This window comes from Andrographis paniculata, unplaced genomic scaffold (genome assembly GCF_009805555.1).
Source record: "Andrographis paniculata isolate CXL003 unplaced genomic scaffold, ASM980555v1 Contig17END, whole genome shotgun sequence".
In the NCBI taxonomy this organism is placed as follows: domain Eukaryota; kingdom Viridiplantae; phylum Streptophyta; class Magnoliopsida; order Lamiales; family Acanthaceae; genus Andrographis; species Andrographis paniculata.
The window spans coordinates 1,259,142-1,276,241 of NW_026137457.1; the positions used below are offsets into that span (position 1 = coordinate 1,259,142).

The 17,100-nt window shown below is 37.5% G+C and overlaps 2 protein-coding genes across 6 annotated transcripts; both read left to right on the plus strand.

Annotated features, from left to right (window-relative positions):
- Positions 1 to 1,138: 1,138 nt before the first annotated feature.
- On the plus strand, positions 1,139 to 4,261 carry LOC127263965 (DNA-3-methyladenine glycosylase). 2 transcript variants are annotated; one of them, XM_051293298.1, is made up of 6 exons: positions 1,139 to 1,594; positions 1,719 to 1,790; positions 2,771 to 2,851; positions 3,175 to 3,228; positions 3,316 to 3,373; positions 3,776 to 4,261. In XM_051293298.1, exons 1-6 carry the CDS (start codon positions 1,298 to 1,300, stop codon positions 4,015 to 4,017), a joined length of 804 nt encoding a protein of 267 aa, XP_051149255.1. In that variant the 5' UTR covers positions 1,139 to 1,297; the 3' UTR covers positions 4,018 to 4,261. The 2 variants fall into 2 exon arrangements, with proteins under 2 accessions (XP_051149255.1, XP_051149248.1); XM_051293291.1 differs by having other exon boundaries at positions 1,142 to 1,594; positions 2,771 to 2,894; positions 3,158 to 3,228.
- A 283-nt stretch (positions 4,262 to 4,544) lies between these two features.
- LOC127263945 (kinesin-like protein KIN-7K, chloroplastic) lies at positions 4,545 to 16,982 on the plus strand. Of its 4 annotated transcripts, XM_051293274.1 has the most exons (25): positions 4,546 to 4,926; positions 5,092 to 5,356; positions 5,453 to 5,550; positions 5,927 to 6,016; positions 7,091 to 7,143; positions 7,787 to 7,852; positions 7,990 to 8,043; positions 8,706 to 8,765; positions 10,730 to 10,808; positions 11,205 to 11,272; positions 11,381 to 11,443; positions 11,570 to 11,674; positions 12,027 to 12,131; positions 12,384 to 12,491; positions 12,568 to 12,714; positions 13,219 to 13,401; positions 13,517 to 13,675; positions 13,842 to 13,908; positions 13,984 to 14,072; positions 14,289 to 14,429; positions 14,518 to 14,637; positions 14,721 to 14,771; positions 15,095 to 15,142; positions 15,243 to 15,437; positions 16,130 to 16,982. In XM_051293274.1, exons 2-25 carry the CDS (start codon positions 5,103 to 5,105, stop codon positions 16,640 to 16,642), a joined length of 2,916 nt encoding a protein of 971 aa, XP_051149231.1. In that variant the 5' UTR covers positions 4,546 to 4,926; positions 5,092 to 5,102; the 3' UTR covers positions 16,643 to 16,982. The 4 variants fall into 4 exon arrangements, 3 of the variants coding, with proteins under 3 accessions (XP_051149238.1, XP_051149231.1, XP_051149226.1); XM_051293269.1 differs by having other exon boundaries at positions 4,547 to 4,926; positions 13,842 to 14,072; XR_007841586.1 differs by lacking the exon at positions 16,130 to 16,982 and having other exon boundaries at positions 4,545 to 4,926; positions 13,842 to 14,072; positions 14,731 to 14,771; positions 15,243 to 15,341.
- The last annotated feature ends 118 nt before the right edge of the window (positions 16,983 to 17,100 follow it).

The following is a 17,100-nucleotide window of genomic DNA, read 5'->3' on the forward strand; positions in this document are numbered from 1 at the left end:
CCAATTTCTCCTCTATTGACACGTATTACAACTTCCTTCAACCGTTCCCACCAGTCACAGAACTCAGACCTGCCTCTTACCCGACCTGCCTGTCCACTGCCAAATTTCTTTTGCCCGACTTCGTCCTTCGCCCGACCTGCTTCTTCGCCCGACCTCACTTGGCCGACCTCCGCATCAGCCGCCCTCCGTCTTTGACACTTGGCCGACCTCCGCATCAGCCGCCCTCCGTCTTTGACCGAAGACCTCCGCGTCTGTCCGTACCTCTTCCTTGCCCGACCTTCCTCTTGACAGACCTCCGCGTCTGCCCGACCTTCCTCTTGACAGACCTCCGCGTCTGCCCGACTTCGCCTTTCATCCGATCTACGGTTTACCCGACTTGGGTACACCTTTTTTTTTAGACTCCGCCCGACCTTTCTTCCTTTTCCCGACCTTTATTCTGCCCGACCTCCAGACTTTTTGGCTTTCATTCAGACCCTACCTAGAATCCTACTGCCACTTACTATTATTATTATTTTTTGTGCTTAACAGTTATATTTCATAAATTATTTTTTATGTCAAACGAACTGTTTTTTTTTTCGAAATTCACGACCAATAAATTGAAAAATTAGTACATTATCTATCTTTCTACTCAATCAAGGATAATTTCTACTGAAGAGCCTATTATAAGAGTATGAATATCCTTTCGGAACGTCCATCTAAATGTCAAACGAACTGTTTTTTCCGAGATTCACGACCAAGAAATTGAAAGATTAGTACGTTATCCATCTTTCTAGTCAATCAAGGAGAATTTTTGCGGAAAAGTCTATTATAAGAATATGAATATTCTTTTGGAACATCCAGTCTAAATTAAGTTATGTGACTTATTAAAAAGTAAAAATGAGCAGATCAGAACGTCAATATTTAAGACATTTTATATATATATATATATATATATAAATGAGAATTCGCTTTCCCGAAAGTTCGAAAATGTGCATTGCATAAACGCGGATCAAATCTAATACTTGTAAACTAAGTTCGAAGAACAAGTGATACTGGGGGAATCGATAGGAGGTTTTAACCAATAACTTGTTTATTTATTTTTTATTAATTGAAGATGTATATGCTTTAACCCAACTAGTCACTAAATGGGTCAAGATGTGAAAGATTTTCGACCGCCCAAGGAGGAGTAGGTGTACAGTGTACTGTGTGTGACGGGGAAAAGACAGATTTTGTATTGTATCGGCAATGAGAGCGATTGCTTACGCGACTCAATACAGCCTCGCCCCCTCTTCGTTTCCTTATTTCCATCTCTATTCTAATGAACAAGCAGCGTCAGAAGGTTCAAAAGCGCAAACGAATCGTCAAAATCACATACCCAACCACAGCCGTTGAAAAATCCAGCCCATCCGCAACGAGTGTCAAACCAAAAGCAGAATCCCATCCACATTGTCAAGAACATGATGGGGCACAGCCCGTTACTTCGATTTGTTCAATTTCATTAGGAAGGTATTCAATTTTGAATCCTGATTTCTACCAGGTCGATGCCCTTGATCTTGGCCCACGCTTGCTAGGAAAGCATCTCAAGAAAGATGATGTTGTTCTCCAGATAACTGAGGTGAAATAGTAATATCTATACTGCGTCTCGCCTCTCTCGTTGCCTTCCTGTATTCAATTGCTGTGATATATCTATACAAGTCATGGTGAGAGGGATTGATATTCTGGTTTTTGTCTTAAAAAAGGTTGAAGCTTATAGGCAAAATGACTCAGCTTGCCACGCTCGATTTGGCATAACTGCAAGGACAGCTCCTGTTGTGAGATATTTCCACCCTCCGATTTTTTCCTGTTCATATTTCCTTTATCTCATTTTGAAACCGACGTGCTCAAAGTGAATCCTTGTAGTGAAATGGAAGAACTCTGGGCTATTCATATGCAGTATTGCTGCATTCTGCTGAACTTGTTCGCAGTGAATATAGCCTATTTTCTTGTAAAATGGGATTTCCTTATATTTCTATTTTACGTATTCTGGATCTGCTCAAGTTCAATGGTTGGTAGGATCTCAGAAGAAGGATGCAAACAGCATTATTGCTTGTGCAGCTAGACATTTTGTATTTGTTCTTTGAATCATTATAGGCTTCGGTTTCTTCTAGAAGAAAGTTGCAAACAGCTAGTTGATCGTTTCAGTTGCTTCTAATAAATATATATACTATGACGTAGGAACTGCAACATCTATCTTTCAAAAAACACTCTGAACAAACTAGGCTGGCAACTAGACGAGCTTACGTGACAAGCAAGGCCGGAAGCGGGGTTTGAACTTGTTGGCCTTATGGCCACAAGTCTACCCTACTACAAAGGGTTTTATATATTTTCCAAATACATTCTTGTGTCTTTTGTTGAGCAAAATGGCTTTGGGCAACAAATACTTTGCTGTTAACCAATCGCAGTTATATGTCTCAACATTTATATTTGCTTCTAGATTGGGTTGTTTGCTTAATGTCTTGATATGTAATGGCAAGAATGGTTAAGATATGCTGAATTTTTTATTCTTTATTTTCTTAAAACTCCACACACACTTACATATACTCACCCACCCTGGGGCCGAACCCAAGTCATAGCTCCCAAACTGGGACTATGAAGAAATTTTGAAGAGTCATGGGACCGACTGGTATTCGGGTGTTTTCTAAGTTAAAAGCAAAAAAAATGGGTTCTAGTATAAGGGCATGATTATAGCATTTGAACTTGTACACCTTGTAATGCTAGGAAAAGTAAGCCAGGTGAATCTTTGTTTTGACAGTTTGGAGCTGGAGGGCATGCATATGTTTATCTTTGCTATGGTCTTCACAACATGCTGAATGTGGTTGCAGATAAGGAAGGGGTAGGTGCTGCTGTCCTAATACGTGCCTGTGCACCCCTTAGTGGTTAGTATCCTTGATGGTTCACTCACCATTCTAGAAGAAGACAAGCATTTACAGTGTTGGAACACAACTAGCTTTTGACAGCTAAAAACCAAAATATAACTTCACATATCCTGTTGTCAGCAATGTTCCCTATCACAGCAGTGTCCTACACAGCATATGCTTCAAAGAAAAACACTGATGCTGACTTCTTAGATATTACTGTTGAAGTGGTTGACTTGTTTTACTAAGCCACTATATTGTTGATGATGTTTTGCTAATTGAAGGATTGGAAACCATACAGCGGCGGCGTGGTTCAATGTCGGATAAGCCTGTTCTTCTGTCGGGCCCAGGAAAGGTGAATAGTTACTCGAAATATTTGCTAATAAATGCTGCAATTCCGCACAAATCAATTACTGGTTTTTTTGTTGTTGTCGTCGTCTAGGTTGGCCAAGCTTTGGGACTTACAACAGAGTGGTCTAATCATCCGCTTTTCATTCCTGGTAAGAGCAATTGCAATGGCAAATGTTGGAAAATGCCTCAATCCGTTCACGTGGTGCTTATTTGTCAATTTTCATCTTCTAACACAACAAATTGTAACAAATAAATAGGCAGTGGCTTAAAACAAAAGCTAATGGTGTGAGGCAGCATCAACATGGCCTCGCCTGCACCAAGCATTTGCCAAGTCCTGTTATTTTTCACCCACAATAATATAAAGTCACTTTGTAGTTTTATTTTATTATTTGATTGAAAAAAATCCTCCATTAAAAAAATAGGTCATCTATACACAGACCATTGCTATTGCTCTAAGTACACTGCTATTTATAAATGAATGAGAAACTACCCATTTACTGGTTGTGTGCTGTTTATGGGAAGTGGGTAAAAGAGTGACTTTGGTGGTGTAGGTGGTTTGGAACTTTTAGATGGAGAAGAGCCGGAAGATATACTTGTAGGTCCAAGAGTTGGCATAGCTTATGCCTTGCCGGAGCATGTTAATGCTCCATGGAGATTTGCTGTAGCGGGTACGCCTTGGATAAGCGCGCCTAGAAATACTCTCAGACCTCTCATCAGGAAAACAACGCACCAAGAGAGAGGAGGAGGAGGGGGGGGGGAGGGGAAGTCCACATGGGCGGTGGATTGCTCCTGAGAAACAAACATGAAAAAAAGAGAGAAAAGGATGATCTAAATATTGTACTCCTATATAAATAAATGTAATGTTGCCCCGACTTCTCCTATGCTGATGAGTCGCATGCACCATCCACTCCCTCCCCACCCCCATATCCATACTTGGCAGTTCCAGCATTGTGTAGCGCTGTTCCCACTGTTGCTAATTCTACTCCTGTTTCCAGTGTGCATTCTAAATAGAGAAGCATGATGGGTTGCTTGCTTTTTCTGTCCATGAGACACACAATCATCGTTCTGGGTTTAATTTAATTGTCATGTTTTGTTGTTTCTGAATGCAAATTAATGTTCATGTATAATCCTTTTTCAAGAAAAGTCTATAAATTGGATAACATAAAACTCAAACCCAAACAAACCCTTAACTGCGATTTCTTATTTTGTAGCAACATAATATAATCTCTATTATGCAGCATAATTTAATTGAATATTTTTCAGGCCTAGTTTACTAGGCTATTAGATTCGGTGGTTAAATGTAAAGGGGCATCCAATTCCTCCATTCTACTAGTAATCTAATTCCAACTCCATAACCATCATCTCGCTTCTAAGGCAAGCCAACCATCTCCCTCTGCCTCTCAATTCACCCAAGGCAAAAGTCCCCCTCTCACCATCCCCACCCCCTCCCCCAGCCACTCCTCCACTCCAGTCGAGTCCCAGCGGAGGTCGACTGTTTCTCCCAACTAACATCGTTATGATTGAACATTACAATAATAACCATCATTTCATTCCTCCAACTCACTCCATCTTTTCACGAGATCTGATTTTCTTCCCCTCCTCATAAATTCGGATCCATCCCCTGAATGGATTTGCACTTCTTTTGGTTCTCTATTTGTGCGGACGTCTGCTGCTGAGCTGAACTCGCCTGTGCTGATTTTAGGTATTTTCTTAGCAATGTGGATGTTGGTTACCAGTTTTCTTTTCTTTTTAGCATTCAACCTACTTCCATTGCCATCAAGTTGGAGGCTTTTCTTGTTTTCTCTTAATTTTATGAACATCTGGGTCGATTTTAATTGATTTTATTCTGGCTTTTGTTCTGTCAAAGCTACTAATACGATGGCATCTAGACAAGGGTCAAAACCCAAGAAAACTTCTCCAAGGCCCGCAGCAACATTCAGCAACAACTCGCCCACTTCATCGACGACGTCATCATCGCGTCAACATCTTGAGCCTTCCCTAGACGACCTCAGTTCGCCGGCGTCGTCATCTGCTCCAAGTAAACCTCATTACTTTCAATCAGAAAACCCATATCTGGATGTTGGGAGGTCTAAAGAAAATGTTACAGTTACCGTGCGGTTTCGTCCACTTAGGTAATTTCTAAAAATTACTTCTTGAACCCACTTAATCTGTTTTTATTTTTCGCCAAAAGTTCGGTGGCCACCTTCTGTTGTGTCTTTTACGTACAGTCCAAGGGAAATTCGACAAGGAGAGGAGATTGCATGGTACGCTGATGGGGATTCTATCGTGAGGAATGAACACAATCCTTCAATTGCATACGCATATGGTATATTTTTAATAGGAATCCGTCATTACCGTTTGATACTATTTTGTGTACGGGCTGGATCAAATTCTGGCCTGCAGCATTTATAGTCATGGAGGCGAAAATGGCCATGGTTACCTACTTGTTCAAGATTTTCGTCACTTTATATTATGTCTTCAAAACACACATTTATGCCTATATAATGTGGTTTGATGAAGTGAGCTGTGGTTCCTATGTTTTATATATGCATTTGTGGATTGTTTTGTTGATCATTCTGCCTTGCATTATGCCCCTCTAGTTGATAAGCTGTATCTGTGCATTATCCGGGTTCTAAACTAAACTATATTGCTTGCCCTAATCTTTAGTCTTCATACTTAAAGAGATGCATAACAATTTGCAGATCGAGTATTTGGCCCTACAACCACAACAAGGCATGTTTATGATGTTGCTGCACAGCATGCTGTTAGTGGTGCAATGGATGGAATCAATGGTATATAATTGTCTGGTTCCTTGATCGTAGCAGTTTGTTTGGTTACCAATTGGAATATGAATGATTAACATAGCATAACTTGTGAAAGTTATTGGATGGAGACTCGCTAACCTACATATTTTAAAAGAAATGTCCACCATAAAAACAAGCCATGTGCCTCATAAAGGGCTTCCTCAGTTCTGCCAGTATATGGTGAACTTTTGAACTAGCTTGTTATGTGTTGAGAATTGTCATTCAACTTATATTTGCTGTTTCATACATCATTGAAGCCTTCATATCATCATGTGGGTTCAAATATATTCATCGCATGTTGCCATTGTTTTCAGTCAGAGCACATTGTCATCTAAACTTTTTGTGTTCTCTGCTCTTCTTCTAACACTTTTTGTTCAAATGCTTTATATTTTTCTCTTTCCCCTATAATATGAACCAGGGAATGTCTATGTTCTACTTGTCCTACCTAGTACATCTCAAAATCACTGAACTTGTGGCATCAGAAATTACAGAACCATCTTGAGTGTGTTTCTATTTTTTTTTTTGTTGTTATATTCCCATTTTTTATCTAATATATCATTATTTATCCTACTTACCCAAACCTCCATCTCAACGTTTCATTTTGACTACCCTCATTATTTGTTTCTATATAAAATCAATCTCCCATTGGATTCCAACTTCACTGTGTTTCATACATATATATTCCTTCTTTTTTCCTTTCTTTCTTGAAGTGTTCTCTAATAATGGGTGGGCATTATAATATGTAAAGATTCAGTTGTATTTATTTGTTTGATTGGCATAACCCATGTAACCGCTGTATCTGTGTTATATATAATTATCTATTTAATAAAATTTTATAACAGCTAGCCCCAGCCTATAAGTTTTATAAGCTAGGCTGTCATTAATTTTTCTTTTATTTCTTCATCATTGGCAATCAGTTTGCACTTTGCATATCTTGTTATTTTTCTCCCATATTTTCTATTTTACTTATAGCTTCCTAATTCTTAACTTCTTTAGTTTTATAATATGCCATATTGTTCCATTTACACACAAAAAAAATGTATATATATATTTCAATTATAGGTACAATATTTGCATATGGTGTTACAAGCAGTGGAAAGACTCACACAATGCATGTAAGGGAACTTTTTCTCCTGTTACATTTTTAAAGTTAAGTTGTTTTATCTTCTTGAGTTTTTACCTATTGACTTATGAATAATAAAACCAAATAGGAACGAGCCAAATTGATTTAAGTTATTTAACAACATGATTTCTTACCACAACAATTGTCAAATACATTAATTACTGCTATTTGAGTGGATTCTAACTACATTTGAAAAAAATGCTAGCAAAAAGGCCTTATTTACTTGTGGAAGGGTTTTTGGACCTTGTATATATTATCATGTCCATCGTATGTGCTTATCTATGCTTTCTTAAGCTAAGTAGTCATCCTTCTGCACACATGCGATTGAAGCCTTGTTTTTATGTTATGCTTTCTTAATGAAGTTTCACTACCTTTTAACCCTCCATTTTAGGCAGACATTCTCAGTTTGTTTGGCTGTGCTCTGGTGTCTTGGGAATTATAAAGTTTGAAATGAAATAGGTTTATGATGTAATGTGTTCAGTAGAAAATTTTAAATAAAAAAAAGTAGATGTTTTTTAGTGGAATATATAGGTAATTGTAGAGGACAAGTGTTAATTGTTGTATTGTGGAGACATAACCGAGCAAGTGTAAGTAATCTAACTGGTTGCTGTGTTTTTTCTTGTTCTACACCATAGGGCGATCAGAGGTCTCCTGGTATAATTCCATTGGCTGTAAAAGATGCTTTCAGTATCATTCAAGAGGTACTTGGAAGTTATTTGCACATTATTGCATAATATTAATAATTTTTATTTTTGCTTTTTTAATACCTAACAATTTGCGCAATTAGGTAGTACATAATTAAAAAAAAATAGCTAATCTATGCCTGTGATTGCTGCAGACTCCAACTCGGGAGTTTCTCCTTCGTGTCACATATTTGGAAATCTATAATGAGGTTAGACTCTAATTAATTTCTGGGTTACTGATAAATGAATTAGGTTGTGTTTCAACTTGATGAATGTTGTTATTAAACAAATCTTCTTTCTACAGATAACATTCCTATTAAATATCAGAATCAAACTGGAGTGCTTATATCATGCTAATATTCCATTATACTATCGATTCTTTTTCTTCACAGAAATCTTAGTCTAATTATTTGGATGCTCACCCCTTGTCAGGGGTAACTGGTATTTCCCACCATAAACCATCCACTCCACCAGAGTCATGTAATGTATGGGTTTGATGGTCATGTTCTCACATCTGTAGCCCACTGGTTCATAAATTTTTTTGTCTTAACTGCTCTATCTCTCTTCGTGGTCTTCTGCTTTGCTCTCACTTTTCCTCCGTGTAATATTAGTCAGTGCATCAGGTTCCATGCTCCTTTGCTCATGCCAGTATTTTCTGATATGATTTTTTATAGTGCCATTTCTAGATGTCAACCTAAATTCCTCTGGACATGCATGTGACTGCTGCTTAATACTACTATTCAAAATTCTATTATACATGAATGTTCTAGTTGCTATTGTGATACAACTTTTGTTTTTATCTTTTCATATATAGATTTATCCTTCAGAATGAAGAATTGTTTTGTTTGTTCTTAAGGATACTCTGTTTCAGGTCATCAATGATTTGTTGAATCCAGCTGGGCAAAATTTGAGAATTAGGGAAGATTTACAGGTGATCTTTTGTTTGATGTTGAATTTTCAGTCTCTCCTTGACTGAATTTCAGGACTATCCTTGTTGTCTCTCCTAGAACCCCTTTTAGCAATCTTGTCATTATTCAACTATTTTAAAGAAATTTTTTTTTATGATATAACTGCTGAAAAATAGTTTATCATGCACAAGAGGGCTAGACTTAATTGTTTGGAGTCTTTTATATTTTGCAATTCATTTCTGAGAACTTGGCATTTAGTAATGGCAAGATAACAATGACAATAAGCATTTGCGGAAGAATCCCTAGAAATGTGTAGTGGGCCAGGATGATTTGTTGTGTAGTGTCAAGTATGTTAGGGCTATTGACATGGGGCTTGTAGGAAGGGTAAACATAATTTTCAGGTCTTGAATGACACACAAGGAAGGGAAAAATGTTTGTTGGCAGTTTGAGTCCTTGCACAGCCTATTTACAGATTATATAGTGAAATGAAGGAAAATAGTAGACATCTTGGAGGATAAGGTGTGTAGAAGAGTTACTGTCAAACAGGTTAGTTTGTTAAGTTGTTCCATCAGGCAAGTGGATGGTGATTAGGGTTGTGGCTTGATCCAAGGATGTAAACATGTGCTTGTAGCACAGACATGACAAGCTTCGCTAGAATCCAACAGCCGGGAGTCTGGCCTTTTATCTTTTGCTCCGAAAAAAGAAGAGGGTTAAACTATCAGAGAATCCAGTCTCCATCAAGAAATCTGAAGGAGATGCAAGTTTCTTGATAAGGATCTTGGGAAATCTCCTCTGTAATTCAGTCCTTAAAGCATCATCCTTAGGCCCTGTGGCTTTCTGTACTATAGCTATGTCTCAAGCAAGTCTTTGTACCATTCAAGGGTTCCATGTGGCATGTATCTGGAGGAATATATCCGTATAAAGCCCCGGTCTTCTGGGTAACTTACAATATGTTCCTTTTCCACTTCTTTGATGTCTCTTCATTTCTCCAGATTTGGTGTGCTTTTTGTTGTGCATTAACACCATTCCAGAATGGTTTGAAGGATGAAATGGATATGGCTTCTATCCGCTTTCAGTTAAGTTCTTCTGGTATGTTGCACTGCATAAGCTGGGCTTCAGGTGTATTAGAACTCCCGAAGATATGAGATTGCACCTGAGTACCATAGCTCTCATACCACGAAAGGAACAAAGGATGAAGGGTGAAGATGATAGATGAAATATTGTATTTCTTCATTCTGTTTTTTCCCTAGAGAATAGCACATCAGATATTTATGTACATCTTTAAGGCACATGTCGATAACCCTAGCAAACTTAACACATGTCCACCACACATTTCTAAAGAATTCTTTCACAAATGCGTATTGTCACGCTATCCTGCCATCTCCCCCATAAAACTACACCTCACTCCTAGGTGCAGCTTGGAGAAGCAAAGAAGAGAGAATTGTGGGCCAGGAAAGGTCTTTGTGAGGAGATCAGCAAGCTGATGAGTAGAGGGAAAAACTTAGGTTCAATAAATCCAGAGTCATAGTGATGACGGAGCAAGTAGAAATTTATTTTGAGATGCTTGATGCATTTAAGGAACCTTGGGTTTTGCGTGATATGGAGAGCCGGCCTGTTGGCAAGGGAAAAGGGAATATAAGTAGCTAATGATACATGAAAATCTGATAGAAGATATGCTATCCATGGGAGTTCACAAACATTAGATACTTTTATATTCAGCTTCTGCAGAGGAGCATGGGATAGTGGACTGTTTCTTCGTCCTCCATGACGCAAGAAGAGAGCGGGGGGAGATACAGAATCCTATAATGGAGAAATAAAATTCTATTGAAGTAAATTAGTGAAACAAAAGAACTGAATTAAATTTCACATGTATCACTTTTATTTATGTGATGTATTATCAATTTATCATCTTCATGCGGCTGATTTTCTGTTTAGAGAGCTTGTTGTAACGAGTAGTAAGAAGTTTCCCACTTCTGATTTGTATCAGGGTACCTTTGTTGAAGGAGTCAAGGAAGAAGTTGTACTATCTCCAGCCCATGCCCTCTCTCTTATTGCAGCTGGAGAAGGTAAAACTTAGTAATCCACGTTGCAGCACACAAGGTGCTACTTGTTCTTCCATTAATTAAATGTATGCAGTGCACTGAATGATCTGTTGTCCAAAATTATCACTAACTTTTACTAATGTTCTAAAGAATGTGACCAGTATTTCTTATGAATACCTCTGTAAGATCAATTTCTGTGCAGTTTAGATTTCCCTTAAAGGAGTGTGTGGCTTATTGTTTTCACTCTTGATAATATAATATTTATGTCTACTTGATGTCATTATATGTACTTCCACTGCCAATGTAGCCATCGACAGCTACTGCAATCCTTTTGTTTTATCATTACTAAAAAATCTACTTGTTTAGTTGATGAAGTTGCCTGGCTTGTCCTTTTCTGCTTTTATCCATCTTCAACTGCAGAGCACAGACATGTGGGGTCAACAAACTTCAATTTACAAAGTAGTAGAAGCCATACAATCTTCACATTGGTAATTAATTATCTTTGATGTCCAAAATTATCTTAGATGCAAAATTTTACTTATTTCATTTTAGCATTCAAATCCAACCGTTAGTCCAATAACTATGTTTATCTGCAGACCATAGAGAGTAGCCCATGTGGTGAAAACTGTGAAGGTGAAGCTGTTAGCTTGTCACAACTGGTATTAATTGTACTTTATTAAGTTTATTCTACTTTTTTAGCTATGCATGATTGTAAATTGCATTGTTCTGTACGCCTCTTCTGATTATGGTAACCATTTACTCATATGTTCCACTAATACTTGCAGAACTTAATTGACTTGGCTGGTTCGGAGAGCTCAAGGGTTGAAACAACAGGCATGCGCAGAAAAGAGGGATCCTATATAAATAAGAGCTTATTAACTCTTGGAACTGTGAGGGCCCAAATAGTTGTGACTTAAGTTCTAACGCCTTGAAATATACAATTTACAACTTTAAATGCCCGAGTCAATGCATCCACAAGCATATCACACATAACAGTGAATGTTCTTATGCTCAATCACTAGCATGTTTCCTGTATACACTGGCGTGAAGAGTTGTATTGCATTCTTATTTCTTGTTTCCTTTATTGTAGAGATGACAATACTGAAATATTCTCTAGCCATTTTTATGGGGATTACTATTGATGTAGTTACTTAACTGCTACATTCCGGCTTTAATATTCTCGTACTTATTTGAGTGTGAAACTACCATTTGATAATTGACTGAGACATTTGATATAATCAGGTTATCTCAAAATTGACGGATGGGAAATCTACTCACATACCTTTCAGGGACTCAAAATTGACTAGGCTTCTCCAATCATCTCTCAGCGGTCATGGGCGTGTATCTGTAAGAGTTCATACCATTATTTTGTGGATGTGGATGTGTTACATATCATCTTTTTTAATGATGAACCGCCTGCTTTTAGCATATATTTACAGACAAAATATTTGAAAGACACTTTCTAAGTTTTACTGGGAACTTAATAATTATTCGTTAACTTGGCTTCTGAGACATGGGTGGTTGACCGAATTAACTTGAAGGGCATATCATATTTTTCTCTGAAGAAGCATTCTTGTTTCTGTATATGATCAAAACCAGCTAGTCTGCACTGTTACTCCTTCATCAAGCAACTCTGAGGAGACGCACAACACATTGAAGTTTGCCCATCGAGCAAAACATATTGAAATCCAAGCAGCACAAAACAAGGTGTGGAAAGATCTGATCTTCATGATGATAATGCCTTCTTATGTCACCATTCCATTGAATCAGTCAAAACTTGCAGATAATTGATGAGAAATCACTAATAAAAAAGTACCAAAATGAAATTAGCTGCTTGAAGGAAGAGTTGGAACAGCTGAAGAGAGGCATAGTTACAGTTCCACATATGAAAGACCATGGAGACGGTGATATCATGCGACTAAAACAGAAGGTTTTTCCTTTTCCCCCTACATTAGAAATTTAATTATAATTACATTATTCTCCTTACTCATCACACATAAGTGATTCTGGCACCATTTACTGCATCGTTAAAAGGGTATAGTTATAATGATTTTTGTGCTTAGGTATCAGACCCTTAGGCTTGTTTTTTGTCTTATTCTGAAGTCTTTCAATGTGCAGTGAACACCATATTGGGTCTATTAGTCAGTCTTTCTTTCCAGTAAAACATATGCATCTGTAATATAAACTAATTTGACATCTGCCTGTACCAAAAACCTGGAACTTACTATATATTTCTTAGTGTTGGTCATGTGGCCACATTAGCATGTTTCTTTGTCATTTGAATCATGCTGTTCTGTTGAAGTAAACTAACTTGGCCTTATCACCAGTTTAATTCATAATGCACATTAATGGAATTATCATCTTTGCACTCTCAGTTGCTTTAAAGAAGTAAGATTAATTGTTTCAACATCTTATATTGATTTGGCGCCAAAAGCTGGAAGATGGTCAAGTGCGACTGCAGTCGAGATTGGAACAGGAAGAAGAAGCTAAAGCTGCTTTAATGGGAAGAATACAGAGGCTGACAAAACTAATTCTTGTATCTACAAAATCTTCACAATCAACGAGATTTCCCCTGCGCCCAGGACCCAGAAGAAGGCATTCCTTTGGAGAAGAAGAGGTAGTGCATCCACCATATTTCCTTGGTTGCATCATTTGAATGTGAGTTGGTGATTTGCCTCATAGTATCAATTATTCTATAATTGATGTCTACTTCCACTTTAATGTGACAACAGCTTGCGTATCTGCCACATAGACGGAGAGACCTGATCTTGGATGAAGAAAATATGGACCTGTATGTTTCCCTTGATGGCAGTTCTGACACCATTGATGAGAAGTTGAGGGAAGAGAAAAGGACCAAGAAAAATGGGTTACTTGGTTGGTTAAAGTTACGGGTGTGTAGGGGATATAATTTATTTCCTATTGGCTTCAGCATTTTAGTTTAGTTGTGTTCTTTTCTTATCTCCCTGTTTATTCATTTGAGCTTTGACTTATTCTACTTTCTGTTCACATGTTAAGTTGTAGTATTCTGCAAACTGATATAGTTTCTTGCATTATTAGAAACGAGATGCTGGCACAGGGAACTTGGCAAGCTCTAGTGAGAAATCAAGTGGAGTCAAGTCAGCAAGTAATCCTTCAACTCCTCAAGCTGATAGCACTAATATTCACACAGACGAAAGACTTTCTCATTCTTTGCTCACAGAAAGTACTCCTGCCAACTATTTATCTGAGTTGAAACATAATGACATAGTGTTCGAGAATGAGGATAATTATGTGGCAGAAACTCCACTGGTATTCTACATATATGTTCCCATTTATTTACTTAACTTTCATGTATCATTATTATTATTTTTGTTTTCATAATGAAAATTGTGGAACTCTTTTCATAATTGCCTTTAAAAGACACACTATTGTACTTTAGCCTATTGAGTTCTTTTTCACTTTGTCAGAAAATCATATCCATGTTGCTGCATAGTTGAGTAACGACCTTTTTAAAATGTTTATCAGACCAGCATAAAGACCATCGATGAAATTGACCTTCTGAGGGAGCAGCATAAGATTTTGTCAGGTGAAGTGGCTCTTCAAATGAGTGCCTTAAAACGATTATCTGAGGAGGCTGCACAGAGTCCTGGGAAGGAGCATATTCAAGTAATTATTATTTAAAATATTTTTGTGTATTTGCTTCAAAGTTTTTCGAAGATATATAATGTATATGTTTTCATATTTATTTCTTAAGGTGGAGATGAGAAATTTAAAAGAAGAAATTCATAAAAAGAACAATCAAATCACATCACTTGGAAAGCAAATTGCAGATTCCATTACATATGGTGAAAAGGATAAACTGGAAGAATTGCAAGTAATTAGAAAGTTCTCTATTTTCTACAGTTGCTATATTGCTCAAATTCCTGTTTCAACGGTAATGACATTTTCATGCTGTAGCCCATTGCAGAACTCGTGGCCCAGTTAAATGAGAAATCTTTTGAACTTGAGGTAACATAATTTTGACATCCCTGTTTCTATGCTGCTTGTTTATTAGATCAGATCAAGGTTCTGTAGGCCCTTGTCAAAGCGGTCCAACCAGGATTTCTCATTCTCATTGTTGTTAAGTAGCCTTGAAACTGCAATTATAGAAAAGCTTGACTTTGTTAGTTTATAGATGCATCCTATTCAATCCTCAATTTAGTGGCTTAGTCATTGTTTAGAATAATCTTGGGATTTATTTTATAGTTCAATTATGTTAAGGCAGTGAAGCTGAAATATATCATTTTGTGATTCTTTCCTAACAAAACCGAAGCTTTTTTGCTTGCTTCTAGGTTAAAGCTGCTGATAATAGGGTAATCCAGGAGCAGCTGAACAAAAAGGTGCAGGCTTTCCATTCCGATTTAGAAAGCAACATATATTCACTTCTTCAGTATCTTTTCCACTTGTTCTATAAACAATTAACTACAGCATTGTTATCAGGTTTTGGAATGTGAGGAATTGCAGGAAACTATTGCTTCCTTAAGACAGAAGCCATCCAATTCGGCTGAACATATTAGCTTAAACCAAGTAAGTCATGATCTGCAAGGCTTTTCTAAATCTCTTTCCAAATCTCCGCATGGCCAAGAAAATGCAGTTCGAATTGATTCAAAGGACATATTGCTTCTGCAAGTTCAGGTAATTGATTCAATCTTACTCCTTTTCTGAACTTTAGCTTCTTTTATAAGTTGGGAACTGATTCCCTGCATGGCTATGCTTTAACTAATCAAGCTGACAGTTACAAACGGGTGCATTCAAAATTTGTCTACTCTTGTGCCTGATAGTCATTGTACGGCCTAAATTTAGTAGATAAATAATTGTAGTTCTTTTATGAATTAACTATTTGTCCAAGCTTGCTCTTCTAGTTATTTTGTTACTTTGTTGATAGTTAAGGTATGATGTTTTGAAGTGCTTCCCTAACCTAAACCCTAATCCTAGGTAAGGTCCTAGCATTTAATAATACTTGATGCTAATTAAAATATTTAATTTGAATCAATAATTGCCTATAATGGATCATTAGATTCAATCTTTCACATTTAAAAAATAAAGCTATATCACCATAGGTCCCACAACAATCAAGCTACAATACATTTATGGATGAAATCATCCAATTTCGCTACTAATGTCCATGTGACAGTTAGTTTACATAAAAAAGGGATCTTCCTGAATTGTCTTTTGGTATCATCAGTGACTTTCAGCAATTTGCTAGCTGCGTCTTATTAGGGATGTATTCTTTTCTGAAATTCGTTTATAAGTTTTGCAAACATTGGTAAGTGTTTTGCACTACTTCAGTGGCTGCCAGTGTTAGTTAATACTTTTATTCCTCGTAGGCAAATGAAGCAGAAGAACTGAGAAAGAAATTAGTTGAATTATCTGAATTGAAGGAGGAGCTGGAGCTACGCAACAGCAAACTTGCAGAGGAAAGCTCATATGCAAAGGGATTAGCATCTGCTGCAGCAGTTGAACTGAAGGCTTTGTCAGAAGAAGTTGCAAAGCTAATGAACCAAAATGAAAGATTAGCTGCTGAGCTGGAAGCCCAGAAAAAGTTTACCTCTCAGCGTCGTACCAACATTCCCAACAGGAATGGGCGGAAAGATGGTTATGCCAAAAAGCATGATCCAAGCATCATATCTTCAGAGGTAAAGAGAGAGTTGGCTCTAAGCAGGGAAAGAGAGCAGGCATTCGAAGCGGCTCTGGCCGAAAAGGACCAAATTGAGGCTAAATTGCAGAGAAAGGTTGAAGACTCCAAACAAAGAGAAGCCTATCTAGAGAATGAACTCGCTAACATGTGGATACTTGTGGCAAAACTAAAGAAATCTCAGGGAGTTGATGATGTCAATTGAACAGTAAGGTTGATATTATAAGATATCCAGTGAAATCCAGTTCATGTTAACAAAAGGAAAAGAAAGGAGAAAAAAAGAAGTTATTTGGTCTTGTAATTGGTAGTAGTAAAAAGCTTTTCTTATGGTTTATTGGCCAATGTGAGGTGGCCTGTGATTATTGGTTGATAGGTTTAGCCTGCCTGGCTTCCTCTTTATATGGGGTTGTGTTGTGGTGTGATTGTTAAAAAAAGCTAGTTTGTAATTCGGAGATGTAGTAGTTTCACGTAGTCGTGTTGTGTTTGTATGCCACCAGGAGATGCGATTAAGTTGTTTGTGATTTTGGGAAATGCAGGTTTTGTAACATCTGTTGTTAGTTCCTGACGCTTGGAAGCTAACAAAGCTAACAACATTTTGAAATTTGTTTGTAGCCTGGATGAGGCTTGGAATCTATCCATCCATCTATCGATATGTTGATATAG

What these genes read in the sequence shown, in the direction of transcription:
- LOC127263965 (XM_051293291.1), top strand. Translation starts at nt 1,298, where the DNA reads ATGAACAAGCAGCGTCAGAAGGTTCAAAAGCGCAAACGAATCGTCAAA. An exon ending in CTGCAAGGACAGCTCCTGTT is followed by an intron (nt 1,791 to 2,770) that starts GTGAGATATTTC and finishes TTGTTTTGACAG; the next exon opens with TTTGGAGCTGGAGGGCATGC. An exon ending in TTCTGTCGGGCCCAGGAAAG is followed by an intron (nt 3,229 to 3,315) that starts GTGAATAGTTAC and finishes GTCGTCGTCTAG; the next exon opens with GTTGGCCAAGCTTTGGGACT.
- LOC127263945 (XM_051293269.1), top strand. Translation starts at nt 5,103, where the DNA reads ATGGCATCTAGACAAGGGTCAAAACCCAAGAAAACTTCTCCAAGGCCC. An exon ending in GCGGTCATGGGCGTGTATCT is followed by an intron (nt 12,132 to 12,383) that starts GTAAGAGTTCAT and finishes GATCAAAACCAG; the next exon opens with CTAGTCTGCACTGTTACTCC. An exon ending in CTGGGAAGGAGCATATTCAA is followed by an intron (nt 14,430 to 14,517) that starts GTAATTATTATT and finishes TTATTTCTTAAG; the next exon opens with GTGGAGATGAGAAATTTAAA.